General features: G+C 37.4%; 1 protein-coding gene across 1 annotated transcript in view; it reads left to right on the forward strand.

Moving 5' to 3' along the window:
- Positions 1-2,996: 2,996 nt before the first annotated feature.
- Positions 2,997-23,655, forward strand: part of IARS2 (isoleucyl-tRNA synthetase 2, mitochondrial) — a 55,991-nt gene continuing 35,332 nt past the window's right edge. Inside the window, exons 1-9 of the mRNA XM_034667204.1 lie at positions 2,997-3,263; positions 4,531-4,653; positions 17,030-17,189; positions 18,032-18,180; positions 18,265-18,314; positions 18,395-18,504; positions 18,587-18,677; positions 19,247-19,362; positions 22,391-22,560. Of these exons, the coding sequence (XP_034523095.1) occupies positions 2,997-3,263; positions 4,531-4,653; positions 17,030-17,189; positions 18,032-18,180; positions 18,265-18,314; positions 18,395-18,504; positions 18,587-18,677; positions 19,247-19,362; positions 22,391-22,560 (1,236 nt within the window). The remainder of the gene's footprint in view (positions 3,264-4,530; positions 4,654-17,029; positions 17,190-18,031; positions 18,181-18,264; positions 18,315-18,394; positions 18,505-18,586; positions 18,678-19,246; positions 19,363-22,390; positions 22,561-23,655) is intronic.

A 23,655-nucleotide genomic window follows, 5' to 3' on the forward strand; every position in this document is an offset into this window, starting at 1 on the left:
TTTCTTAGAGCATGTGTCCTGGGATTGGAATTTTGCTTTATTTCTCCTGATAATGCTGAGCCATATTGCACCATCTAGTTTTGTAGTTTAGACACTTAGCCACATTCTAACTACAAAATACTTAAATTTTTTATGATATTTTCCCCACTACTGTACACTTGTTTTAGCTTCACCTAATTCAAAAGCAGTTTGTGTTTTGGAGACTTGCTTTACCGGACTCTTTAGGGAATTTCCCGTAGCTTTCATAAAAGCAATTACCTTTGCATTAAAAGAAAAAACACATTGGTTTGGGGAAGAGAGTAGTCAGTGAACCATTTTTGTTTCTGCGTGCTCTTGTGTAACTCCCAAACTTTTATAATTAGAAACAAACAATAATTTCCATTAAAAACTCGCCAGAGAGCAGTAGCAACAAAATGGCTACCATTACGTGGAGCTCTTGGAAAGGCTTTTACCTTTACAATCTCATTTGATTTTCATAACTCTGAGACTTAAGGCAGACCACTTATTGTGGTAAAATAGATATAACAAAATTTACCATTTTAAACATACATTAGTTTTCATTAAATTAAGTAATTACATCACAAGTACAACTGGCTTGAATTAAGTTTAAGGATAGACACAGCTGACTGTAAGCTCAACAGGAGAAAAAGAAAAGCATGCAGGTGCCAGAGAGATTAGCCTTCTGCTCTGCGGGCTGAGTGTACCTTCAGTACCGGATGTATAGGTGAGACAGAGAGCACAGTTGAATTCAACAGTGTGTTATGTAGGGTTGGTTAGAAGAACGTCTCTGTGCATTTATCATTGTGGTCCTGTTAGACTAAAGTTCACAGGATCGATTCCCAGATGCAGAACTACATGTCCAAAGTGAAATGCCTTTGAAATGATGACAGATATTGCCGAATTGCCATTCAAAAAGGCAGTACAAGTTATAATTACCAACAACAGTGTGAGGCCACTTTCATACACCCTCCCAGTCCTTGTTATAAAACTTCTTAATTTTTGCTTTCATCTGTTGGATGGAAATGGTATCTTGTTTTAACTGCCTGTCCTTGATGACTCCTAAAGTTGAGTGTCTTTGAGTATATTTGAGTTTGTATATTGCCTTTTCCATTTCTCTATGAATTGCCTGTTCTTATCCTGTGATTTTTTTTTCCATTCAGTTGTTTATATTTATTTTCCTGATTTGTAGCAGCTCCTTATACATTCTGGATATTTTTATTTCCATGCTGGGCTTGAACTCATGACCCTGGATCAAAACCTGAGTTGAGATCAAGAGTTGGACGCTTAACCAACTGAGTCACCCAGGCGCCCCTGGATATTAATTTTTAAAATGTGTTTGCAAATGTTTTCTCCCACAGTATAGTGTAGGGGAGGCAACATAGTATGGTGATTATCCATATGGGTACTGTAATCCAACTGCCTGGACTTGAGTCCCAGCTCTGCCACTTCTTAGTTGTGTGATCTTAGGCAAGTTACTTAACATTATGTGCCTCAGTTTCCTTCTCTGTAAAATGGCAATACCCATAATACCTACCTCACCACATAGGGTTGATCTGGCATGTTACGTTACAGGGGTTAATGATTAAATTAGCTAAGGAGCTGGGTACAGGGCCTGGTGAAAGGCTGACACTGAATGCCTACTATTTGCCACTTGCCTTCTTACTTTGTGGTATGTTTTTCCATATAAAATTTTCTTTTTATTTTTGTAGAAAATTGGTCAGTCTTTTTATTTATGCAAGCCAAGTCTTCTAGATGTTGTGTCATGAATAGGAAGAGGTACACTTTACAGTGAAAAGGTAACAATTGTGAACTACTATGACTGGGCCAACCAAATACAGATTTCCCCCTAGAGTTTTCCTATGAAACTTTCATAAGCCTAAATGGAGTAAAGCAAAGAAGCAATTACCATTAGTTTACATGGAAAAATTTTTTAGCATTCCCAGATGCCCAAAATAACCTTTCTTAAGCTTTCCTGATATCTTAGGACACATCTTGCTAACAGATGCACAAAATAAAATGAGATAGAGCCCAGCTGCTCACCGACACAGATCAAAGGGCTAGCAGCTGATGCTGAGAGTAGTTCCCAGGGCTGGAGCTTGGCAGGGCCACTCTGGTTGCTTGAGGTGCCCGCTGTCTCTATAAAGGCTTGCTGCAAAACAAATGCTTAATGCTATTTTCACTTTTTTTTATAAAAGCGAAAATCCTCTTTCGTTTTCTTTCAGTTAGGGAAAACAGGTACTAATGTAGCTAGTGAATGCTATTTTCACTTTTTTTTTGTTGTAGAAGTGGCTTAACACAAACTTTCAGAGAAGTGGGCTTCTGTCAGAAACTGGGGCTCAAGTCCTACACCCTATATATTATTCTGTAGGAGTGGGACATAACAGGGATATAGGGAATCTGAAAATTACATAATTAGGTTGGGTTATAGTATTGGTACTGAACTTTGCACTCAGCCAAAGAGGTGCGGCCGCCTGAGGTAGCCATTAGTCCGTGTGGTTGTTGAGCACGTGGCAAATTACTAGCCCAAATTGAGATGCTGTGTGTAAAATGCATACTGAATTTCAAAGATTCAGTATGAAGACAATGTAATATATTTTTTATAATGTTATATTAATTACAGGTTGAAGTGATAATATCTTGGATATACTAAAATATGTTAATTGTTTGCTATATATTATATATACTGGATATACTAAAATACATTAAAAAAATAAAGTCAGGCTCTGTTATTAAAATCTGAGCCCGGGCAAGCCCGCCACACCTTGCCCCGCCCCTCAGGATCAGCCCGGCCCCGCCCCGGTTGCCGCCAAGACCCGTGGTGGCTGCGTTCTTGAGGTCTCTGGGAAGGACCTGCTTCCCGCCCCTTCCGTGCCCCGCGCGCGTGCGCACTCCGGCAGAGCTCGTGGAGGTTCTCTGGGGTCCCGGTTTTCCAGAGCCCCGGCGGGAACCTCCCGCTGAGGACCTGGCGCTGCCCGGGAGGCCGGGGTTGGCCCGCCATGCGTTGGGGGCTGCCCCCGCGCGGGCCGGGGGCAGCGGCTCTGGCCACGGCCCGGAATTTATGGATGCCACCCTGCCTTCGTTGTCACCCGGGGTGGCGAGGGACGACAAGGAGGCTTTTGGTGCGGTCAGTCACCGGGGCCAGTAACCAGCTGCAGAGCTCGAATAATGGCAGATATCGGGACACGGTGCTGCTGCCGCAGACCAGCTTCCCCATGAAGCTGCTGGGCCGCCAGCAGCCCGACACGGAGCTCGAGATCCAGCAGGTGGGCAGGGAGGCCCGACCTGGCCGGGGGCGGAGGGAAGAAGGGCCCTAGCCGGCAGCCGCTCCGGGCGACCACACCCCTGGCGGGTGGGACCGGGCCGCCGACTCCCGGCCCTTTTGGGCGGGGGCGTTGTGGCCGGGCCGGTGGAAATCATCTGCTTCCCTTAGAGTTTTTTGCTTGAAAACCTCTAGGGGAATCCCTCAGAGATTCCAGAGCGGAATATTAAGGGGGATGCTTACATAGCACAGCACTGAATAGAAGTCCCATTTTTTTAGGCAAAAAAAAGTTTAATTTGGACACTTTTCCACTGGCTTATGAAAGGCAAATTAACATGGACACATATAAATAAAAATTCGATTCTGTGGGAAAGTTGAAACTACTTTTGTGGTGTCAGGCGCCTAGTTGGAATTCTGACTTGTTTGCAGATAGAGGAGCTGTACTTAATTTCCTGAGAATCCCCTTCCTCAAATCTGCATCTGTCGCCTGTACTAGACTGAATTTTCTAACGGCAGATTCACTTGTTAACTTCTGTAATTCTGGAGTCTTTAAAATCTGTGATATTCAGCATATATTGGTTAAGTAAATTTGCTTAGCCTAAATATTCTTACAGCAGTTACCAGAGTTCTAGATTAATAAAGCTGTTTTGGCCGTGTACTTTTTTTAAGTGTTTTATTCAGTACCATGGATATGCCAGGAACTGTGACAATTTCAAATGTTTTCTCATATCATTTTCACACCAGTTCTGTGAATTGGCTATTATTAACATTTTTTTTTTTTTCAAATAAGGGAACAAGGGCAAAGTGACTGGGCCGGGGGTACACAGTAGGTGTGAGAAGGGGACTAGTGCTGCAGTGAGTATTGTTGGGATTTGGAAGGTACCAAATGTTGAGGCCAAAGGAGAGCAAGAATAAGAGTGTGTGTAGGTGGGCTGGGGTGTAGTCTCTGGGCCCTTCAGCATGGCTCCACTGAGGAGTGGAGGGTGGGGAGTTCTGAGAAACTGGTCAGAATTTGGTGGTACTAACTTTTGCAGGGCCCTGTTTACGGTATAAAGAACTTAAACTTCAATCTGAAGCCTATGGGGAAACTATTAAAAAGTTTTAAAAGATGAGGACTCAGATGTGCGTTTTAGAAGCCTCACTATTGGGTTTTAGAGTTGAATACATTGGTATGGGATAAGAAATAAGCGAATGCTGGCTTTTATTTATGGTAAGATTCAGGGGTTATGTTATTTGTTTGATGTTCAGACGTTATGGTTCTTTTTAAACAGAAATGTGGATTTTCAGAACTTTATTCATGGCAAAGAGAAAGAAAAGTAAAAACAGAATTTTGTCTTCATGATGGACCTCCTTATGCAAATGGTGACCCACATGTTGGACATGCTTTAAATAAGGTAATTGTAATTTAATTTATAAGACTTGAGGGAAAAATCTTTAAGTACACTTTACAAAAGAGTGTATTCTAATTTTATGACAATTATGTAAATTTGCATTGATGGGTAAAACTAAGTGTATTTAAGTAGTCTCCAAACCCAGCATGGAGCCCATCGAGGGACTTGAACTCACAACCCGGAGATCAATACTTGAACTAAGATCAGGAGTTAGGCACTCAACCAACTGAGGCACCCAGGTGCCCCAAAACTAAAATGTCTTAGTAGAAAACAGCAAAAAACGGTTTTAATGCTGTGTGAAAAATAACACCACTGGTATTTGCTTTGAGCTTATTTTTATTTTACTCTAGTAAATATTTTTAGTAAATAATTATTGAGCACCTGCTGTGTGCCAGGCATTTTTCTGGACTCTGGGAATTGCAGTGAACAGAGATGAGTCTTGTCTTTATGGAGCTTATGCTCTGATCAGGAAAGACATAATAAGACAAGTAAAATATCTTTCCCTAATGAATTGCTTTTGTACTACTGTCAAAAATCAGTTGGGCAAATATGTGTGGCGTTATTTCTGGATTCTCTGCTCTTTTCCATTAATCTTTGTGTCTGTCCTGCCAATACCACAGTTTTGGTGACTGTAGCTACAGAATAAGCCTTGAAATTGGGTAGTCTCATTCTTCCCATTTTATTTTCAAAATTGCTTTAGCAACATCAGTTTCTTTACTTTTCTCTGTTTTCCTTTTTTTTTTTTTTTTTTTGATTTTATTCAAGAGATAGAAAAGGAGCAGGGTGGAGGCAGAGGGAGAGGGAGAAGCAGGCTCCCCACTGAGCAGGCTGATGTGGGGCTTGATCCCAGGACGCTGGGATCATGACCTGAGCTGAAGGCAGATGCTTAAACAGCTGAACCACCCAGATGCCCCAGTTTCTTTGCTTTTCCAGATGAATTTTATTTATTTTTATTTTTTTTATAAAGATTTTTTATTTATTTGACAGAGATAGAGACAGCCAGCGAGAGAGGGAACACAGGCAGGGGGAGTGGGAGAGGAAGAAGCAGGCTCATAGCAGAAGAGCCTGATGTGGGGCTCGATCCCAGAACGCTGGGATCACGCCCTGAGCCGAAGGCAGACGTTTAACCGCTGTGCCACCCAGGCGCCCCTCCAGATGAATTTTAGAATAATTATTTGAATTCAGTATCAGAGAAGGTCTTCCTGAGGAAGTGATCTTTAAGCTGAGTTTTGGGAGTACTAGCAGGTACCAGGTCAATTATGTGGGGGTAGATAGTAAATAGCACCAGTATGAAATTGTTTGAGAGAACTAATTTTAGCCCCTTCCCCATTTTATTGAGACATAAGTGATGTATAACATTGTATTAGTTTAAGGTATACAACACAGTGATTTGATATGTGTATGTATCACTAAATGAATACCACAATTAGTTAATATCCGTAACCACAGTTAGTAATTTTACTGCTTCCTTTGACTTGGATGCCTTTTATTTCTTTTTCTTGCTTGTTTGCTCTGGCAGGACCTCCAATACTATGTTGAATAGGAGTGGTGAGAGTGGGCACCCTTGTGTTATTCATGATCTTAGAGGAAAAGCTCTCAACTTTTCACTGTTGAGCATGATAGTATCTGTGGGCTTGTCAAATATGGTCTTTTTTATGTCGAGGCACATTTCTTATATACCCACTTTGTTGAGAGCTTTTATCATGGATGTTGTATTTTGTCAGATGCTTTTTTTGCTTCTGCTGAGATGATGATATGATTTCTATCTTTCCTTCCATTAACTTAGTATATCAGTTGTTTTGTGTATGTTGATCCATCCTTGAATACCAGGGGTAAATCCCATTTGCTCATGATGTTTCATCCTTTAAAGTACTATTAAATTCAGTTTGACAGCATTTTGTTGAGAACTTTTGCATCTTTATTCATCAGGGATTTTGGACTATAGTTTTCTTGTCATGTCCTTATCTGTCCTTGGTATCATGATAATGCTGGCCTCATAGAATGAGTTTGGGAGTATTCTCACCTCCTCAGTTTTTTGGATGAGTTTGAAAAGGTTTGTCATTCATTCTTCTGTAATTGTTTGGTAGAATGAGCGAAACCATATGGTCTTGGACTTTTGTTTGGAGGTTTTTATTTATTTTTTTTATTTTTTATTTTTTTAAAGATTTTTTTTTTTATTTATTTATTTGACAGAGATAGAGACAGCCAGCGAGAGAGGGAACACAAGCAGGGGGAGTGGGAGAGGAAGAAGCAGGCTCATAGCGGAAGAGCCTGATGTGGGGCTCGATCCCACAACGCCGGGATCACGCCCTGAGCCGAAGGCAGACGCTTAACCGCTGTGCCACCCAGGCGCCCCATGGAGGTTTTTAGTTACTGATTCCATCTTCTTACTTGTTACTGATCTTTTCAGATTTTCTATTTTTTCATGATTCAGTCCTGGGAGGCCAGCCTACCTGGATTATCCAATTTCTTGGCACATAATTGTTCAAAGTAGTCTCTTATGGTTCTTCGTATTTTTCAAATATGGTGTAATGTCTACTCTTTGGTTTATAGTTTTATTTGAGTTCTTTCTGTTCTTGAGTTAGCTAAAAGTTTGTCAATCTTGTCTATCCAAAAAAAAAAAAATCCACACTTAGTTTTGTTGTTTTCCTATTCTCTATTTCATTTATTTCTGTTCTGATGTTTGTTATTTTCTTCTTTCTGTTAACTTTGGGCTTAGTTTGTTCTTTTCTAGTTCCTTGAGGTGTAAAGTTAGTTAGTCTGGGATCTTTCTTTTTAATGTAGGCACTTACTGCTATAAACTTGCCTCCCAGAACTGCTTTTGTTCCATCCCCTAAGGTTTGGTATGTTGTGTTTCCATATTTGTTTGTTTCGAGATATATATATATTTTTTATCTCTTATTGACCCATTGGTTTTTCAGAAATATGTTATTTTCCACATATTTGTGAATTTTCCAGTTTTCTTCCCATTATCGAGTTCTAGTTTTATACCATGTGGTATGAAAAGATACTTGATGTGTTCCTAATCTTTCCACATTGTTAAGACTTGTTTTGTAGGCTAATATATGATCCATCCTGGACGGTGTTCTGTGTGTGCTTGAGAAGAAACTGTATTTTGCTGCTGCTGGATCGAGTGTTCCGTATGTGTCTGTTAGGTCCATTTGGTCTAAAGTATAGTTCAAGTCCAAGGTGTCTTTACTGATTTTCTGTCTGTATGACTGATCTATTCATTGTTGAAAATGGGATATTGAAGTCCTCTACTATTACTGTATTCTTGTGTGTTTTTCTCTTCAGATCTGTTAGTAGTTACTTAATATATTCAGGTGCTCTGATGTTGGATGCATATATTTTTAAGACTTACATCCTCCTGATAAATTGACCTCTTTATCATTATGATGACCATATCTCTTGTTATAGTTTTTGATTTAAAATCTGTTTTGTCTAAGATAAGTATAGCTATGTCTTTCTCTTTGGGTTTTCATTTGTGTGGAATCTCTTTTTCTGTCCCTTCACCTGATCCCTACTTGTGTCCTTAAATCTTACATAAGTCTTTTAGAGGCTGCACAGTTGGGTCTTGTGTTTTCAGCCATTCTACATCTATTGATTGGTGATGTAATCCATTTACGTTTACAGTAATTATTGGTAGGCAAGACTTACTAAAGCCAACTCTTTTCTGTTTGTTCCTGTCTTCCTTTGTGAACTGATGATTTTTTTTTCACAGTGGTATGCTTTGGTTACCTTCTCTATAACTTTTATACATTTACTGAAGGTTTTTACTTGTGATTACTGATGAAATTTGGAAGTTTTTGGATTCATGAGAGAATGGCTAAGAAAGAATTCTTGACATTTTTGGTGCAAAAAGGTGACTTTCTTATAGCATGGGGACAGGACTCATGGGCAGAAAGAGCTGCACTGGGGTTGTGAGGAGTAGCTGATTACATACTTTTTAGTGAGTGGGGGTTAGGGATAGTGTAAGTCTCTAAGGAATTTGGAAGCAAGGCTTTCAGGACCTTGAGGGGCTCACTGCTGTTAAGGTTACTTTTAGTTTTTAATAAAACATAAACATTAAGGCACTAAGGCAGCCGTGATTTCCTTGAGGAAGGTCATGCTGTGCATGTTTCAGGTATCAGTGGGCTGCAAGCTGTAAGGAGGTTTATTTATTTATTTAAAGATTTTATTTATTTATTTGAGAGAGAGAAAAAAAGCATGAGTCAGGGGAGGGGCAGAGAGAAAGGGAGAAGCAGAGTCCCCACTGAGTGTGGAGCCCAGTGAAGGGCTTGATCCCAGGACCCTGAGATCATGACATGAGCCAAAGTCAGATGTCTAAGCACTGAGCCACCCACATGCCCCCGGAGATTTAATTTAATCTTCATTTCTCTTGCCTTTGTTTCCTTCAGTGCTTACTATGAGGTTTACATAAAATATTAGCAGTCTTCTAAGCTGATAACAACTTAACTTCAGTCACAAACAAAAATTCTATCCTTTTACTACTTATAACACATTTTGTTTTCTGTTGTGATGTCACAGTTTACATCTTTTTATTTTGTGTATGTACTAACAAGTCATTGTAGCTATAGTTTTCTATGTTTCTGCCCTTTGGGCTCTTTTTTTTTTTCTTGAGAGGGAGAGAGAACACGCACGTGTGAGCAGAGGGAGAGGGAAAGAAAGAATCCTAAGCAGGCTGCGTAACCAGTGTCAAGCTTAATGTGGGCCTCTGTCCCAGGACCCTGAGATCATGACCTGAGCAGAAATCAAGAGCTGGGTGCTTAACCGACTGAGCCACCCAGGTGCCCCTGTCCTTTGGTTTTATATTAGAGTATGGCATAAATGGACCAACATATTATAGTATTGGGGTATTTTCAATTTGACTATACACTTACCTTAATTATTTTTGTGTGTTTTCCTGGTAGTAAATAGCATCCCTTCATTTCAGCTTGAAGAGGTTCTTTCAGAATTTCTTGTATGGTAGGTCTAATGCTGACGAACTCCCTCAGTGTTTGTCTAGAAAAGTCTTCATCTCTCCTTCATTTCTCAGTGACAGCTTTGGTTGGAAGTTTATTTGCAGCATTTTGAATGTGTCATTCCACTCTGTCCTGGCCTGCAAGGGTTCTGCAGAGAAATCTGATAGCGTTATGGGGGAGGGAGAGTCTTGTAATTGACAAACTTTTTTCTCTAGCAGCTTTCAAGGTTCTTATTTTGTCTTTGGTTAAAAAACAAAATATTTTATTTATTTATTTGAGAAACAGTGAGATAGGGAGAGAAAGCAGGAGCAGAGGGTAGGGGGGAGAGGGAGAAGCAGGCTCCCCACCGAGCAGATACTACACCAGCCCTCTCCCTAACCTAGAATGGCCACACACCTTCACACATCCTGCACCACAGCACACTCCAGCATGCTCCCATGTATATGTCTAAAGGAACCAAAGTAAACTTCTAGAAAAACACACGCAGAAATGAAGATCTGCAAACTGCCTGACAAACAATTCGAAAAGCTGTCCTAAAGATGTTCCAGGAGCAACAAGAGATCAGACAAACACAATTTAATAAAATTAGAACAGTACAAGAGCAAAATGAAAAGTTCGGTCCAGAAATAGAAAACAATGAAGAACCAACAATACATTTTGGAGCCGGAGAATACAGTGACTAAACTGATGAATTCAGTGGAGAGCTTCAGCAGCCCACACAACCCATCAGAAGAAAGAATCAGTGAAATCAAAGACAGATCATTTGAAATTATCCAGTTAAAGGTATAAAAGATACAAGAATGAAAAGGAATAAAGAAAGCCTTCAGAACTAATTTGAAACCACTTTAAAAAAAGAAATCTGTGTTTTATGAGAATCCCGAATGAAAAGAGAGGAAAAAAGAGTCAGAGAGTTTAAAGAAACTATAGCTGAAAACTTCCTAAAACTGGGGATATATGTGGATGTCCAAGTTCACTAAACTCATACATTCACAAACAAAACCCAGAGGTCTTCTAAAAGACACACTATAACAAAACTGTCAAAAATCAAAGACAGGGGCACCTGGGTGGCTCAGTCAGTTAAACATCCGGCCTTCGACTTAAGTCATGATCCTGGGGTCCTGGGACCGAGCCCCACATGTAGTTCCTTGCACTGTCATGCCCAGGGTCAGACTCTGTTTCATTGAATTTTCTTTTTTTTTTTCTGTTTTTAATTTCATCAATTTCTCCTTTTTATTATTCTTTGCTTCTGCTTGTTTTGAGTTCATTTGTTCTTTTTGTAGTTTCTCGAGGTGAGATTTTACATTTTTGATCAGACTTTTTGTCTTTTCTAACATATGCATTTTATTGCTGTAAATTTTTTTTTAAAAGATTTTATTTATTATTTGACAGAGTTAGAGACAGCCAGCGAGAGAAGGAACACAAGCAGGGGGAGTGGGAGAGGAAGAAGCAGACTCATAGCGGAGGAGCCTGATGTGGGGCTCGATCCCATAATGCCGGGATCACGCCCTGAGCCGAAGGCATCCGCTTAACCGCTGTGCCACCCAGGCGCCCCTATTGCTGTAAATTTTTGTTAGCACTTCTTCTGTAGCTTGTGTTCCACAAATTTTGACATGTTGTATTTAGCTTACATTTTTATTCAGTTCATTGTATTTTGAGATTTCTCTTGAGAATTCATTCCTCTTCGGTCCATGGATTGGTTAGAAGTGTGTTTGCCTTTCCATCCCTTTACCCTCCCATAGTCATAACTTGTCTTACATATTTCCTCACATATGTTTCTGTCTCCATAAGACAGTTTGTGGTAGTTGTTTTTTCAGCTATGAAACATAAGTTGAAGATTTGAGTAAACAGAAAGTTTATGGTATTTACCCATATTTCTGTTTACCATGTTCTTTCTTCCTTCTTGATGTTTCCACATTCCTTTAAGTTTTCTTTCTGTTTAGAGAATTTCCTGTAGCTTTTCCCTAGGGTAGGTCTGCTGGTCAAAAATCATCTTTGCTTTCCTTCATCTGATAATATCTTGATTTTCATTTTATCCTTCAAATATATTTTTTGCTGCATCTAGGATTTTGGACTGATTTTTTTTTTTAAGCACTTGAAAATTATTGTGCCACTTGCTTCTGGCCTTCATATTTTCTGATGAAAACGCTACTGTAACTTAAATTATTTTTCATGTATAAACAAGACGTAATTTTCTTTCTCTGACTTTTTTATTTTTTAATTTTATTTAAGTAATCTCTACACCACACATGGGACCGGAAGTCACACCCCTGTGATCAAGAATCTCATGCTCTTCCAGCTGAGTTAGCCAGGTGCCCCACTCTGGTGTCTTTTAAGACATTTTCATTTTCAGAAATTTAATGATGATGTCTCTTGGTGTGGATTTTTTTCGATTTTTCATGTTGGACATCCTTCAGCTTCTTAAATTTGTAGGTTTACATCCCTGACCAGTTTGTGGAGTTTCTGGCCAGTACTTTTTCATGTAGTTTTTCATTTATAACTAAAACAGTCTCCTTTCAGGACAGCAGTGACACCAGTGTTAGATCTTTTGTGATAGTCCTGCAACTCCCTGATTTCCATTTTTTCCCCTGTCTTTTCTCCTGCTTTTTAAATTGAATAATTTATCATTCAGTCGCAAAGTTCAGTGGTTCTTATCTTTGTCCCCTCCATTCTGCAGGCAAGCACATCCACTGAATTTCTATTTCAGTTACTGCTTCACTTTTAAAGTTATTTTTACTTATTTTTCACTTTTAAAATTTACATTTGATGTTCCAGTTATACCTCAAGTAAAAAAATACCATTTACTTTTTCTCTATACATACAAATTCTTTGAAGCTTTTTATTTTTTCATATTTTTCAAGTGTGTTCACAATTGCTTGCTTAACCATTTTTATCATAGTTGCTTTAAAATCTTTTTCACGTTATTCTAACATCTCTGTTATCTCAGTGTTGGCTATCTACTGACTCTCTTTTTTCATTCAGTTTTGGGTCTTTAGTGTTGGTATGATGAGTGAATTTTTACTGAAACCTTGACATTTCTGTATTTTTTGAGAGTCCGGATCTTCTTTAGACAGTCTGTTTTAGCAGCTTTCACTCACTGACACCTCTCCAGCAGAGATGGATTCCCCACTCAGCCTCTTCTAACACTAAGGAGGGGAGCTCCTTCTTACTGCTCAGCAGGATAGGAGTTCTGCTTCCCCCTAAACCTCCACTGTTACGGCCCAGCTAGAAAGTGGTAGTGTGCCATATTCCTGCTCTGCATGGCCTCTACTGATACCGGTCGGGGGGAGGAGGTGGCCTTGTTACCACTGGGCAGTGGTGAACATCCCAGCTCTGCACTAAGCCTCCTCTAAGCACGCCAGTGGAAACAGGGAGGGGTGCCTCATTGCTGCTGGGTGGGAATGAAAGTCCAGACTCCTTACATGGTCTCCACTGACACTGTAGAAGTTCTCATTACCACCCATAAGGATATAGTCCCCACTTGCTACTTGATTTTCTTTGACACCATCCTGGCTGGGGAGGAGGTGTCAAATTTTGTGACAAATTTGCAGAGGTGGAAGTCTAGGCTCTTCACTCAGCTTTTGCTTGAAGGGGTGCCTGACTGGAATAGAGCAGTTAGGTTTAACTTATACTGGTAGCCTATGCTGGATGTCCTTAATGAGACTTGATTAAATAAGCCTAGGTAATGAAGTAGTATGGAATCTTAAATGAATCAGGTAGATATATCTGTACTGACATGAAAGATGTCCAAATATTATTAACTGAAGGAAGAAAAACAATTTTAAAAGTGTTACATTAGGATCTAATTTTGCAAAAAAATTTTAAACCTAATATTTGTTATTTCTCTTACATTCGTATTTTTTTTTAGAACAAGGAACCTGTATTACTCTTTTTAAAAAAAAACAACTTGTATTACTCTTATAATCATGAACAACAAAGAAAATATTTTTAAAAAATTTTAACATGCTCAATGGCTAAAAAGTAAATCTGGGAAGTAAATGTGTTTGAATAGTCAAAATTTAAAGAAAGATCAAGGAACACATTGCTCTACCAGATAGGAATATAGCGCAGTGTTATTTGTTCTGATCAATAAAACAAAATAGGTGTCTGGACTAGTCTTGTCTGGTTTTTTTTTTTTTTTTTAAAGATTTTATTTATTTATTTGACAGAGATAGAGACAGCCAGTGAGAGAGGGAACACAAGCAGGGGGAGTGGGAAAGGAAGAAGCAGGCTCACAGCAGAGGAGCCTGATGTGGGGCTCGATCCCATAACGCCGGGATCACGCCCTGAGCCGAAGGCAGACGCTTAACCGCTGTGCCACCCAGGCGCCCCTAGTCTTGTCTGTTTTAATACATTCTTGTTACTTATCACACAGAAGCTTCAAGAAGTATTATCTTTGTTTTAAAGTTACTCCTTTTAGGTTGTTTTCTCTGTTTTAAATTATTTAAGTATGACTTATCCATTTGTCTTTTGGAACTTCTCTGCTGCATGTATTCAAAGAATTAAGACACTTTAATCTGAGAAAGTCTAGTTTCTTATTTTTAATATACCCAGTAAGATCATATATTGTAACAAAAGTATAAAAACTCTATTGTTCCGGATTCTTTTGGTTGCTCTAGAAAGGCAACTCTTGACAAGGTTAAGCAAAAATGGAAATGTATTGGCTATTTTAACTGTAGAGTCCAGAGATAGTTTCAGCTCCATTCATGGCTGGACCCAGGAGCTCAGATACTATTAGAGTTGGTTTCTCTCCATCTTTCACTGTTAAGCATGGTTTCCCCTTTTGATGCTCCCCTTACCCCCAGTCCCATCCCACACATTTCCCAACATTTATAGGCTTATATTCTCCCATCTTCTCTTTCCCAGCAATTCTTACAAAAGTCCTGGAATTGACTCTTCTTGTCCTGATTATCACAAGACTATCCCTGAATCAGTCATTTTGGACTTGGGGATAGAATATGTTGAAGGCCTCAGTGGGTTATGTGTCCACCCTTGTAGCAGGAGTGGAGGGGAGTGAGCTCCACATGGATTGAGGGGAGAGAAGAAGTTACTCTCTAAAAAACTGAGGCACCATGCAAATCTACCTCTTATGTGCATAGTCGGAGGTTCTGTCAAAGACTTTGGGCCCTTTGGAACTAGAGGAGGAACAGTTCTTGCTTTTCCAGACCAACCATGGGTAGTCTCGCTTGCTTACCTCTACCTGGAATGCATTTCCCAGATATTTAAATGGCTCACTTTCTCATTTCCTTCATGTCTCTGTTCAGATGTCATCTTATCAGGCTTTACTGATCTTGCTCTAAAACAGCACTGCCACCACCACCAGCTCACGTGCTGTTTTCAAACCTTTAACCTTGCTTTTTCTTCATAGTAAATGAATATATTTATTTTCCGTCTTTCTTCATCAGAAGGACCTTGTCTCTTCTGTTTACTTCCATGCTCTAGGTTCTTAGAACAATTCTGGACATATAGTAGACATTCAAAAATATGTCAAACAAAGGAATACATGAGTATTGTATAGGAAAATGAAAGAGACAAAAGGAGAAATGAGGACAGAGGGTTATTGTGAACCAAAGAGACCAGGGGTTCTTAAACATATGGAGGAACGTGTTTGGGGAGGACTAATAAAACATCGTTTTTGCATCCTTGCTGTTCCTTTTACATACACTTCACATATACCTTTCCCTACTAGGGACATTCTTCATTTTTAGCTCAAATGATTCCATTCTGTTAACATGGTCAAAAGCATCACTATTCATTAGAAATAAGGCAAGCTACAAATGTAAGCCACATAGGTAAGTTAAAATTTTTTAGTAGCCCCATAAAAATAAAAAAACAGATGAACCTTATTTTACTTTTATATTTAACTTAGCATATCTAAGCTACCATTTTAATATACAGCCACTGTAAAACTTTTTTTGGAGATATTTCACATTTTCTTTGTACTCAATATTTGAAATCTGGTATATATTTTATATTTATGGTCCATCTTAATTTGGACTAGCCATGTTTTCAGTTTCTCAGTAGCCAACTGGTGGCCAGTGGCTACTTTATAAGACATTACAGTCTAGAGCATGTATGTACCCATTCATTTCTTCAACAGGCATTTTATAGAGTAGTGCCAGATACCATTCTAAATGCAGGGAATTTGCTGAAGAAGACAGATGGGATTTTCAAGGAGTTTGTATTTTACTGAGAAGGGACAGATAATAAGCAAACAAAACAGTTTCAAATAAGAGTAAGTGGGATGAAGGTTATTTATATATTGATTGATTTAAATAATATACCTACTGAAAGTGTACAAATCTTTAGTATATATAATTAGATTAATTTCTATGTCCTGTGACTACCACCCAGGCCACAGGGCTTCTTCCTGCTGTCCAGTAAGAAGTTGGAAAGTTAGATTTTAAGTGGGGGAAGTTGTGGGAGGAATGTGTAATATCTTTTCTACTTTTGATAGATGTGGAAAGGAGGAAATAATTTTCTGGACTACTACATTGTTTCCTTTTGGGAAGAAGGAAATTGAGCTTGGAGCCAAATTTGTCCTTTGACTTTGATCTTCCATTTTATAATGGTAATATATTTTTAAAAGGCTCTGCTGTCCTCTAGTCTCTAAAATGAACTAAGAAGGGAAATCAGTTATAGAACTATACCTAGTGAAGAGGTCTAGTGTTTTAGTAAGAGTTTTGGCAGTGTTAGAGTTAACTGTGATATCCCATACTCTAAGTACATTATAAATTCTGCATTGATTATATATTATTTCTTGGCTGTGAATATAAATAATATTGGGTTATTTATGTTAATAATGTTTTTAATAAGAGTAAAGCAGATTTATCACTGACTTATTTTTACTCTGGTTTTTAGGAGGTCAACATTGTTTCTTAAAAAGGCAGTATAGGCTGCTTTTCTGCATATTCCGACTTTACAAACAAATTATTAATTCTGCGCATAGTGTTTTTCACTTTGAAATCTTTGATTTGATTTGTTTTCTGAGTTAATGGCATTTTAAAACTTCAAATATGTGTTACTGTTGTGTTTATGTAGAACTTGAGTAAGTTTAATAGGTTATTTTGTTTATAAAAATCCTTTTAAAATTGCACTTTCTCAGTATTTTACAATGATATAAAGGACTATAACTAGGGCAAACCATAAGAGACTCTTAGGTAAAAGAAACAAACTGAGGGTTGCTGTATGGGAGGTGGGTGGGGGGCTGGGGTAACTGGGTGATGGGCATTAAGGAGGGCACATGATGTAATGAGCACTGGTGTTATATGCAGCTGATGAATCCCTAAATTCTACCCCTGAAACTAATAACAGACTATATGTTAACTGAATTGAATTTAAATAAAAATTTTTTTAAAAAAGGAATATAACTAGGTCACATGCTTTATGTATGAATGACAATTATCATCTTATCTTTGCAGATTTTGAAGGATATAGCCAATCGATACCATATGATGAGAGGTTCCAAAATACATTTTGTGCCAGGCTGGGATTGTCATGGGTTACCCATTGAAATAAAAGTATTATCAGAACTTGGTGGAAAAGCTCAGAATCTTTCAGCTGTGGAAATTAGAAAGAAAGGTAAATAATCTGTTTCTGTTTTGAAATGATTATTCTTAAACACTGGTTCCTTGGAAAAGCCAGGGCTTAATTAAAGAGAATTTCTGTTGTTTTTTTTTGGTTTTTTGGCTATAATGGGTTCTGTTAGAAATGAATTTTTGTCACAGAAAATTCAGATCTTGTTTAATTGACTTTTGTAAGAACTTATGTTCAGAGACTGAAGGAAAGATTTTTGAGCATTGCCAAGTCCATTTTTCGGTTCCTTGATCTTCATATTTTGTGAAATTATTATTGTGCTCAATGTTTTTTACTTTCCTGCCTGGAGCTTTTTGACCTCTATTTTGAGTGTTAGACTAAAAGTCAATTCTAAAATACATACACATTTTTTAAATTAATGTCATTTGATCCTTTAGTAGGTTAGGTCAGGGAGGACTCTCTTGTTCTAAAACTATTATGTATTTACATATGACTGTGAAGATTTTTTTACTTCACTGTAAAACATCTTATTATTGGCTTAAACTAGATGTACTGGTTACTTTTTCTGTGTATAATGAAATAAGAATCATTCTTTTATCTTTTCTCAAATTAAGAAATATGAAGAATATTTTTCCAGTTTATTTTTTTCTAAATGGAAGGTCATTGTATAAAGTCTGAAAAATATTTTTGAAATTCTAATTAATTTTAGAATTTGTTTTAGCTAGCTTCTGAACACATTTAACTTTCAAAATAATTTTCCTATTAAATACATTTTATGGTATATACACTGTGTACAATATCTCCATTTAGAGACCTACCTACTAAACCATGTTTAAGAGTTTGAATTTATTGGTTTTCAAATGCTTTTCTTCCTTAATTTTTTTTAGCTAGATCATTTGCTGAAGAAGCAATTAAGAAACAGAGATCAGCATTTATTCGTTGGGGAATAATGGCAGATTGGACTAATTGCTATCATACATTTGATAGAAAATATGAGGCCAAACAGTTGAGAATTTTCTACCAAATGTATGAGAAGGTAATGAAGTATTTTTTTCCGTTGAGTATGTTAAATTATGTGTTATAAAATTCCTGCTTCATATAATATATTTGTCTTTTTTAGGGCTTGATTTATCGATCTTACAAACCTGTGTTTTGGTCTCCCTCATCAAGGTATGTATGTGTTTTTGGTAGTTAAAGCGGAGAATTTTGTGATCCCTCAGATATTTATGTCTAATATTCTTAAACCTTAGGACTGCGTTGGCTGAAGCGGAACTTGAGTATAATCCTGAGCATGTCAGTCGCTCAGTATATGTAAAATTCCCTGTCCTGAAACCTTCTCCCAAGTTGGTATCTATCATCGGTAAGATTTATTCATTGCTTGATTTTATTAAAGGTACGGAATTGTAACATTTGCTAGCATGTTTGAAATTTTATTTTCACAGATGGTTCATCTCCTGTTAGTTTTTTAGTCTGGACCACCCAGCCTTGGACAATTCCAGCCAATCAAGCTGTTTGTTATATGCCAGATGCAAAGTAAGTATATTACTGTATTTTTTATTTTATCCACATACAGGATCAGTGCCATCATTAGCGTTATTTTGGATTTTTTTCATCTCGTTGTCTTAAAATTTAGTAAATTATAATTTAGTTCTTATGTTCATATAGCTTTTATTAAGCTTTTATTAAGCTTTAAATGATTCTGTTTAAGACCTCATTTCCAGGGGTGCCTGGGTGGCTCAGTTGGTTGAGTGTCTGCCTTGGACTCAGGTCATGATCCCAGGGTCCTGGGATCAAGCTCTGCTTTGGGCTCCCTGTTCAGCGGGGAGTCTGCTTGTCCCTCTGCCCCTCACCCCGTTCTCATGTGCTCTCTCACTCTCTCTCTCAAATAAATAAAATATTTTAAAAAAAAAGACCTCATTTCCAGCTTTTTTGAAAAACAAAACAAATGTAAGGGATGAAGTTCTTTGAAAGTAGTGCTTTTTTTATCTTAAATTTTCCTAAAATGATGTAAATATTTTCAGGTATTTTATGTGGCTCTTTCTTTTTTCATTATTAGTAATTTTCTCTTTAAATTTTAAATTTCTCTTTAAATTTTATTTTAGTTATGCTGTTGTGAAATGTTCCAGATCTGGAGATCTGTACATACTTGCTGCAGATAAAGTAACATCTGTTGCTTCTGCTTTGGAAACAACATTTGAGGTTATTTCAACATTTTCAGGTAAAGATTTATAGGTATTCTGACCGTCACAGGCATCAGAATATCCGTTTGATTTGAGTTTACTACTTTGCTGAATACGAATCAAAGCAGATATGGCCTCTACCTTTCTAGAATATATTTTACATTGATTATACTAAAGGAAGATATATACTAAACATGATAGAAGTATAGAAAGTATAGAAGTATAGAAAATGTGAACATTGACAAAAGCACAACAGTATCTCTAGCACATATCCAATGTAAAATTAGATAAATGTCCTTTGAGCAATGTAGAATGTACAAATATCTTTTTAAAATTTTATTCAAAATTTATTAAAATTTTATTCAAAATTGAATCATGAAATTTAACCTTTATCTGATTTAATCAAGGGTGCAGGAAGGAAATAAATATATATATTTTTTGGTATATGATTTTAATGAGGAAATTTAATACATCCTGAAAATCATTCCAAAGATTGTATTTCAACAGAGGAATCCTTAGTAAGCTATAATTTGGGACTTCTAAAGTATTGACTGGTTTTGAAATATAATTATTAAAATCTGTGGAAGTTTAAAATCACTTTTGATCTTTAGGGATGATACATCTTTGAGTTTCTTGAGTTTTTACCTAAAAAATCACAGGGTGCCTAGGTGGCTCAGTTGGTTCTGGCTCAGGTCATGATCTCAGGTTTGTGAGATTGAGTCCCCCCCCCGCCCCCGTCAAGCTCTGCACTCAGCTCAGAGTCTGCTTGTGATTCTGTCATCCTCTCCCTCTGCCCCTCTTGCTCATGTTGTCTCCCTCTCTCTCTAAAATAAATAAGTAAATTTTTAAAAATCACATGAGTAGAATGAGTAGAGACCCCCCCAAAAATGGAAGGATTGCCTAGCTAAATAAAGAAGTCTTCTAGGTGTATCATTTCAGATATAAGCCAATTAGAAGTTTAAGTAATCTTAACAAAAGTAAAAAGGTTTCTATGTCAAAAACAGGAAAGAAGCTACAGAATGTTTGATATTTAATACCATTTGGTCCTTGTTAGAGGATCCAGTATAGTCTTTACTCCATACCCCCCACCACCCCTTTTTTAGTCATGGAAGGTATTCTAGACTTCATTGACAAGTTAAGATGTTGTTATAGAAGCTGAATGGCATTCTCACAAGGCTTTTCAAAGTGCTCTGGTTAAATTTAAGATCAACTTTCTAGATTGGGTAGTTCTTTAAGATTATTACTGTCAGAGAATCATTGGGTTGCCATTTTGAGCCACCGCATTTCAGAGGAGCAGATATGCTTCTCATCTGTGGCAAAATAAACTGGTGAGAATTAGCTTATTACTTACTAAAGTAGTAGGAATGTTGAGCAGCTAAAATGGAATAATTTGTACAGGATAGCTTTTCTTTCCAGAAAAATACAAATTGTTTCTTATTAATCATTCAGAGATCTTTGTTGGGAAGTGAAGGAGAATATTAAGTGGTAAATACAGTAAGTATGGGAATAGAGGAAGGCTAATAGATGAAATTTACTTTGCCCTAAACCTTTAATTTCCATACTAAAAATGCATGAAAAGTACAACATAGGGTCATGGGGGACTGGTCTTACTTAGGAATCTAACTTAGAGAAGGGAATCAGAGTGAAAACTAAACAGTAGATTTCTCTAAAAATCAGTGTTGACAGTTTTCTTCTTTAACAGCATTATGAATTATCTTGGAAAAAATGCATCCTGAAGTATTCAAGTTTTTCCTAGTAACTCAAGCATTTCCTAGGAATGAAATGCCAAGTCATCCAAGTCAAACAACAAGGAGAGTTTGTGATTTTTTTTCATAAAAGGGAGTTCCTTGTTACCAGTTATAAGGAAATGTTAGTTTTTCTCAACCCTTTTACTCGTTGTACTGTTTTAACCAAAATGAAATCAGCGACAGGGTTATCTATGAAATGTCAAAGTTACAAGATCTGTGGTGTTCATCTGGTGATATGAATGGGTTACTTTTTATTGCTCTACAGCTAGAAAAGAGGATTATAAAAGTGGAGACATTCCTCTATGAGGACAGATTTTTTTTTAAGTTAATATTATTTAGTTTGGAAAAATGAAGGATGACTTGTGGGGAAGATCTTAGGAGTTAGGGGGCCATTGACATTTCTTTAATTATTGAAGAGTAGATAGGGTGACACACTTATTTAGTACATCTTGGTGAATGTATAGGTAGAGCCAGGTAATCTTTTTAAAGTTTGGAGACTTATTTATGTTAATTTTAGAACATGTGAACCCAAGTCAAGAAGCAGTAGAGGTGGGATATGTTACTGATGGTGTAGAAAAACTGATAGATGATGGGTACGATATATTACTAAAGGGGCTGAAGCTATATAGAACATTAGAGTCATACTTGCCCTGGAAGTTTAATTCAATCATTCATTAGCCATTTAACCTCAGGCAAATTGCCTACATTTTCTTGTTTTCTGATTTGTAAATTGCAGATAATCTTAGGTGTTCTGTAGTATTATGAAGACGAAATAAGAATTTTTGTTGAGTCCAGTACACCGTGGGTACCTAGTGACTGTTAGGTATTATTTATCATCTCTTATCTTTTTAGGGTAACATTATGAAAAACAATAACAATGAATTCCCACAGAGATAGTGTTAGAACCTACTGATCATTGATCTGTTTATCTACAGTTTCTCTGTCCTTATGTTCCAGAAGGTGCATAGCCGTACATAAATTAGATAAATCTTCTAGGGCCCATTTGAGTTACGGTACAATAATTGCTAATATTTTAAATCACTTACTTTGTGACAGGTATTGTGTGCTAAGGGCCCAGCATACTTAAAATGCATTACCTCAATTTAGCCTCATGGCAACCCTCTGAGGTAGGAATTGTAATTATCCACGTATTATAGATTCCTAAAGGTCACAGTGCAAGTAAAAGGGGAAGCGGAGGTTTGAGCCCAGTCTTGTTCCAGATCCTGCACCTTTCACCTGCTGTTCTGTTGCTATTGTTGAAGAGGGAGAAGCGTTGTCATGTGAAATAAGTCTTGATTATGGTTTTCTTTCCCCACAGGTGTAGATTTGGAAAATGGTACTTGTGCTCATCCTTTAATTCCTGATAAAGCCTCTCCTCTTTTACCTGCAAATCATGTGACCATGACAAAAGGAACAGGGTTGGTTCACACAGCCCCAGCTCACGGTATGGAAGATTTCAGTGTAGCGTCTCAGCACAACCTGCCCACGGTACTTTGCCTCTTTTTTTCCTTTTTAATAATTGCTTTTGTTGAATTAAAGTGATAAGTCCTAACTAGCAAACTTATTTTTTGGTGATAAGCAATCACTTTTTGTTATAATTAAGTTGTGAAATGCTTAGGTTTTTTCAGTACCCTAGTGCCTTATTAATTCATACTAATTGAGAAAGATTTTCCTAACACAAAATCAGCACAAAATTAGAATTTAAAAAATACATATTAAGTGGGGACATTTTTTTTTCTTTCAAAGTATAAATTCACATAGACAAATTACTTTTAGTTTCTGAAAAATGGCAAGTAGGTTTTACTAATTGAACAGTTTGGTTGTTTGTTTTTGTTTTTGTTTTAAGTAAACAGTCCTTTCTAAATTTATCTTACACATGCCAGTTAGGAAGTTCTTCCATTTAGTTAAAGATGCATTGCAAAGTCAGCATGATATACGTACCTTGCCATAGACTGGACATTATTAATAGAGACCAAGTGAAAGGTGTTTTTAGTATATTTTACTTTTTCAAACATTATTTTATTTTTTCTCATGTTAAGTGTACTCTTTAATTCGCATCCTGATTCCCCCCACGCCCCACCCACCTCCCCTCTAGTAACCATCAGTTTGTTCTCAATAGTTAAGAGTCTGTTCTTAGTTCCTCTCTCTCCCTCTCTTTTTTTCCTTTTGTTTGTTTCTTAAATTTCACGAGTAAGATCATATGGTATTTTTCTTTCTGTGACTTATTTCATTTAGCATTGTACTCTCCAGCTCTATCCATGTTGTTGCAAATGACATTTCATTCTTTTTTACAGCTGTATAATATTCCAGTGGGTTGTGTATCTTCTTTATCCATTCATCTGTTGATGGGCATTTGGGCTGCTTCTGTAGTTTGGCTATTATAAATAATGCTGCAGTAAACATAGAGTGCATGTATCCCTTTGAATTCATGTTTTTGTGTTTTGGGGGGTAAATACCCAGTAGCGTGATTACCAGTTGTAGGATAGTTCTATTTTTAACGTTTTGAGGAAACACCATGCTGTTTTCCAGAGTGGCAGCACTAGTTTGCATTCCCACCAACAATGCGTGAAGCTTCCTTTTTCT

Source organism: Ailuropoda melanoleuca, chromosome 8 (genome assembly GCF_002007445.2).
Source record: "Ailuropoda melanoleuca isolate Jingjing chromosome 8, ASM200744v2, whole genome shotgun sequence".
NCBI classification, from domain to species: Eukaryota; Metazoa; Chordata; class Mammalia; order Carnivora; family Ursidae; genus Ailuropoda; species Ailuropoda melanoleuca.